Source organism: Archocentrus centrarchus, unplaced genomic scaffold (genome assembly GCF_007364275.1).
Source record: "Archocentrus centrarchus isolate MPI-CPG fArcCen1 unplaced genomic scaffold, fArcCen1 scaffold_87_ctg1, whole genome shotgun sequence".
Classification (NCBI taxonomy): Eukaryota; Metazoa; Chordata; class Actinopteri; order Cichliformes; family Cichlidae; genus Archocentrus; species Archocentrus centrarchus.
Window position 1 is genome coordinate 28,688 of NW_022060297.1, and position 5,723 is coordinate 34,410.

At 43.4% G+C, this 5,723-nt stretch overlaps 1 protein-coding gene across 1 annotated transcript; it reads right to left on the reverse strand.

Moving 5' to 3' along the window:
- Nucleotides 1-1,698: 1,698 nt before the first annotated feature.
- Nucleotides 1,699-2,428, reverse strand: LOC115777932 (claudin-4-like). The gene has a single exon (XM_030725950.1). It carries the CDS (start codon nucleotides 2,426-2,428, stop codon nucleotides 1,802-1,804), a length of 627 nt encoding a protein of 208 aa, XP_030581810.1. The 3' UTR covers nucleotides 1,699-1,801.
- Between the last annotated feature and the right edge of the window lie 3,295 nt (nucleotides 2,429-5,723).

Below are 5,723 nucleotides of genomic sequence, written 5' to 3' on the forward strand. Positions count from 1 at the left end.
GTGGTGAGAAAAAAAGAGATACGACGTATTTTTCAAACATCTTTGCTGTTGACATCTGAGCAGGAAGTCAGTTTTTATGTGGTTTTCCTACTCAGAGGAGAAGTTGACTGTGACTTCTCCGCTTACTACCTCACATTGATAAGACACAGTAAATGGTACTGATGGTACGATGTCCACGTGCTTTCTCAAATAGAATATTTGTGTTTCTCTCTTTAAGATTGCTTCAGTATGAAATACCCTGAGATTGGTGATGTTGTAAATTAATTTAAATACATTTGAAGTTAAATATAAAGTGAGACATGATACACATGAGCAAAACACTTTATGTACAGTTGTTGTGTCTAATCTGGCTACCCAGCAAGTGAAATGGTCGTGGAGCCTGTGCCACTTTTATTTAGCAGAAACTCAGAAACACATCTCATAACTCACATAGCAACACATAACGTAGTTCATTCTGGGACAGGAATTGCATCTTGGGTAATGAGTTATAACTCCCAATCATACTGGTTTCCAAATTGTAGTATCAAATTAGCATCATTCAGTAGCTAATAATTCATAACCATCAATAGCACGCTTGTGATGCATTTACGACAGCAATATAAAGAGTGAGTTTTGAAACTTGAGTGTTAGTGTGTTTGAAGTGTTTAGTTAGTTTAGTGTGTTGCTGGTCAATGTGATGCTAGTCAAAAAGCTGCCAAAGGCAGACTCTAATATAAACGCTGTCTCCAACAGGAGGAGCGACACACCTGGAAGTGTGAGGCCTGTGATGAGCCCCTCCGTCTGTGGTGGACAGGAACAGTTTTTTTGAGTGACACAAATAATTTGTGTGGTGTCTCATTGTGACACCTGATTGTTCTGTAAATAGTTGTAGAAAAAAAAATCTGAGGCATTGCTTCCATTTTAATGTAAATGTATATAATTTTGTTGTTGCTAAGTTTATACCTATGTTTTTTTTTTGCTGTTTTATTTTTTTTAGATTTATCATTTAAGTTGTGAAAATTGTTCATTAAACATGTTTGTGGTTTTCACAGTAAACACAAACTTTTTTCTACACGGATTTTATACATTTATATTGAAAAAGTGTGCTGAAAAAATGACAATCAAAAATGAATTGTTGTTGTGTCTGTGACAGGTATTGTGTTCTGGCTTCGTGTTTTCTGTTTGGGACTGACTTTGTTTTGTGGGCAGATCGCTCAGGTGCGCCTCCTCCTCTGTGAATGTGTGTGCCCACAGATCTGAGTTTCCTTATTTGTGTTTATACAGTAAGTGCTGAACAATAATAAAAGCAACAAATACAACATGTTTTGCATACAGCTGAATTAAAAGCACAGGACAGGATCTCACGTGCTCATGAATATACATCCTACTTTGATCTAAAACTTTATTGGGACACAGTCCCAGAAAGAGGAAAAAGAGGAAAAGAAAATGAAACATATTTTGAAGAAAACTATTAAAAATGATAGTCAAAGATCAGGCCTAGACTTAAAAGCTAGATTGCATGCAAGTTAAAATATACATATTTTGAATTACACAGAGGCCAGGAAAAAAAAAATTGTGTTGGTGTAATAAACAACCATATAAAAAAAAAAAACAAATATAACTGTTAATAAAATAGGTGTAAAATATTGAGATTCAAAATACTGCACATGTAGTGTACAGTTGTTTTGAAGACAAAAAGAAAAGTTTAAACTTTGCACTTTTTAATTATTTTAATCATTTTTAACATATTGTTATTCTGCTCATGTAAGGCACAAACAGTCGGTGAAACGTTCATGAAGCAGATACGTACACTGCTGGATAGCTAGGCCTTGGAAACAGAGGCCTTGAAGTGAGCCTTGGAGTACTTAACCTCACATTCAGTCTCATCCTTGAGGGGACAGGAGGAGCAGAGGAGGCCTCCTCCCAGTAAGAGCAGTCCTGCAGAAGCCCAGCCGATGTAGAGCGACATGCCCAGCTCCCTCTTCTGAGCACTGGTTAGGATAGGATTCTTAAAATCACTAATGATTGTGTTGGCAACCCAGCAGACTGGTATGAGCACAAAGATGCCTCCAGTGATGAAGATGATTCCAGAAGCTAGAGTCACTTTGCTCTTTTGCCTTTCATTCCGCACACAGTTGGTGCATTTGCCTCCAACAGTACCAAGCAGCATTCCCAAGAACCCGAAGACAATGGAGATGACAGTGAGCGCTCTGGCAGCCTGCAGGTCGTGAGGTAAGTACAGCAGAGAATTGTAGACTTTACACTGCATCTGGCCTGTACTCTGGGTCACACAGTTCATCCAAATACCCTCCCAGATCGTCTGAGCAGTAATGATGTCGACACCAATGAATTTTGTGAATTTCCATGCAGGAAAAACACAGGTTATGATGCTCCCCAGAAAGTCGATGGTGGCCAAGACCAAACCCAGAGGTTGTCTACAAGCAGGCATTATGATGAACCACTGACAGGAAAGATAGTGTGTTCTTGAGAGCCACAAGTTAAATTTATCTTTATTTATTTATTATTCTTTTTTGCTCACTCAGAGGGGAAGTGGGCAGTGCCTTCCAGTGTTGCCTCTAAGTTGAAAAACTGAAAAAAAACAGTCTCCAAGATGAAGACAAATATATTTAGTCACATAAAAAAATGCAAATAAGATTAATATCTAAATGTTTAAAAAATTTCACAGGATTATTTAAAAAAATAATATAAAATAAGTGTGCAAACAGCGGCTTACAGTGGATATATACTACTGTGTATATATACTAAGCTGTAGATACATCATGACTAGAAACTTCTCTGAAACCCTACACGGTAACCTGGCAGGCACCAGCCTGTGACTATCAGTGAGAGAATAACAGTCATAGCCTCGAGATCAGAGGGAGATTGCAGAAACTATTGGAACAGACGTGAGGGACAAAGAAGTGGACAAATGTGAAATCTGAAAAACAAACTGACCACAACCAAATGAGTAACCCTGGAGTGAAAAAAGCCCCAGCATTTTATCTGTTTCTATCATGGCCAGGACCATATATAAAACCCCAGGATACAACCTCTACGTAATTAACACATAAAATACCACACAAAGGCATGAATGCTGGTAACAGCATCAGCCACTTACATGGGTTACACAGTAAGCTCTACAAATCAGCTGTTAGTAAGTGATCAACACTGAAAAAAATGCCACAGACAAGACAGCGGGAATAAAGACAAGGAAACACTGAGGAGTCCAGACCCATAAAATCCAAACAGGAACAGAAACTCAAAAATACCACAAAAAATGTGAACATGAATCTAAAACAGAAACAAGTGAGGACAAAATGTCAACGCATGTGATGTAGAAAAAAGGGCTGGACTCTGTTCCAGTCTGGAGTTGCCCTCGGTGAGAGGCGGCGACACCCTAGGTCGCAGGTCGATGATCGATTTTGTAATCGTATCATCAGATCTGCGGCCGTGTGTTTTGGACACTCGGGTGAAGAGAGGAGCTGAGCTGTCAACTGATCACCACCTGGTGGTGAGTTGGATCAGGTGGCGGGGGAAGATGCTGGACAGACCTGGTGTACCTAAACGTATTGTGAGGGTGCGCTGGGAACGCCTGGCAGAAGCCCCAGTCCGGGAGATCTTCAACTCCCACCTCCGGCAGAACTTCAACAGCATTCCCATGGAGGCTGAGGACATTGAGTCCGAATGGACCATGTTCCGCACCTCCATTGTTGAGGCTGCTGCTCAGAGCTGTGGCTGCAAGGTGGTTGGTGCCTGTCGTGGTGGTAACCCCCGAACCAGATGGTGGTCACCGGAGGTGAAGGGAGCCATCAAGCTGAAGAAAGAGTCCTATTGGGCTTGGTTAGCCTGTGGGACTCCGGAGGCAGCTGACAGGTATCGACAGACCAAGCGGTATAGTCGGGCGGTGGAAGGAATACTTCGAGGACCTCCTGAATCCCACTGACACACCTTCTGTAGTGGAAGCAGAGTCTAGGGAAGAGGGGGATGACTTGGCCATCACTGGGGGTGAGGTCACTGAGGCAGTTAAACAACTCCTTGGTGGCAGGGCCCCTGGGGTGGATGTTGTAGGGCTGTCTTGGTTGACACGCCTCTGCAACATCGCGTGGAGATCTGGGGCAGTGCCATTGGATTGGCAGACCGATCGACCGAGATCGACAGACGGATCGGGGCTGCTTCTGCAGTGATGCGGACGCTGCACTGGTCTGTCGTGGTGAAGAGGGAGCTTAGTGTAAAAGCGAAGTTCTCAATTTACCGGTCGATCTACGTTCCTACCCTCACCTATGGTCACGAGCTTCGGGTACTGACCAAAAGAATAAGATCGCGAATACAAACGGCAGAAATGAGTTTCCTTCAAAGGGTAGCTGGTCTCTCCCTTAGAGATAGGGTGAGGAGTGCAGCCATCTGGGAGGGGCTCAGAGTAGAGCCGCTGCCCCTCCACATCAAAAGGAGCCAGTTGAGGTGGCTCGGACATCTGATTAGGATGCCTCCTGGCCGCCTCTTGGGTGAGGTGTTCCGGGCATGTCCCACCGGGAGGAGGCCCCGCGGCAGACCCAGGACATGCTGGAGAGATTATATCTCTCGGCTGGCCTGGGAACGTCTTGGGGTCCCCCCGGATGAGCTGGAGGAGGTGGCTGGGGAGAGGGAAGCCTGGGCTTCTCTGCTTAGGCTCCTGCCCCCGCGACCTGGCCCCGGATAAGCGGAAGAGAATGGATGGATGGATGGATGGTGATGTAGAAATATTACAGATTTTAATCAAAGCATACAGTGTCTTGCAAAAGTATTCATACCCCTTGAACTTTTCCATATTTTGTCACATTACAACCACAAACAAATATATTTCACTGGAATTTAATGTGAAAGACCAACGCAAAGTGGTATACAATTGTGAAGTGGAAAAAAAATTATACATGATTGAAAACATTTTTTACAAATAAAAAACTGAAAAGTGCGTTGTGCAAAAGTATTCAGCCCCCCTGAGTCAATACTTTGTGGAACCACCTTTTGCTGCAATTACAGCTGCAAGTCTTTTAGGGTATGTCTCCACCAGCTTTGCACATCTAGTGACTGAAATTTTTGCCCATTCTTCTTTGCAAAACAGCTCAAGCTCAGTCAGATTAGATGGAGAGCGTTTGTAAACAGCAGTTTTCAGATCTTGCCACAAATTCTCGATTGGGTTTAGGTCTGGACTTTGACTGGGCCATTCTAACACATGAATATGTTTGGTTTTAAACCATTCCATTGTAGCCCTGGCTTTATGTTTAGGATCGTTGTCCTGCTGGAAGGTGAACCTCCGCCCCAGTCTCAAGTCTTTTTCAGACTCCAACAGGTTTTCCTCCAAGATTGCCCTGTATTTGGTTCCATCCATCTTCCCATCAACTCTGCCCAACTTCCCTGTCCCTGCTGAAGAGAAGCAGCCCCAGAGCATGATGCTGCCACCACCATATTTGACAGTGGGGATGGTGTGTGCAGAGTGATGTGCTGTGTTAATTCTCCGCCACACATAGCACTTTGCATTTTGGCCAAAAAGTTAAATTTTGGTCTCATCTGACCAAAGCACCTTGTTCCACATGTTTGCTGTGTCCCCAACATGTCTTCTGGCAAACTGCAAACGGGACATTTTATGGTTTTCTTTTAACAATGGCTTTCTTCGTGCCACTCTTCCATAAAAACCACATTTGTGCAGTGCACGACTAATAGTTGTCCTGTGGACAGATTCCCCCACCTGAGCTGTGGATCTCTGCATT

Excerpts from the sequence above, each read along its gene's own strand:
- LOC115777932 (XM_030725950.1), bottom strand. The coding sequence starts at position 2,428 with ATGCCTGCTTGTAGACAACCTCTGGGTTTGGTCTTGGCCACCATCGAC.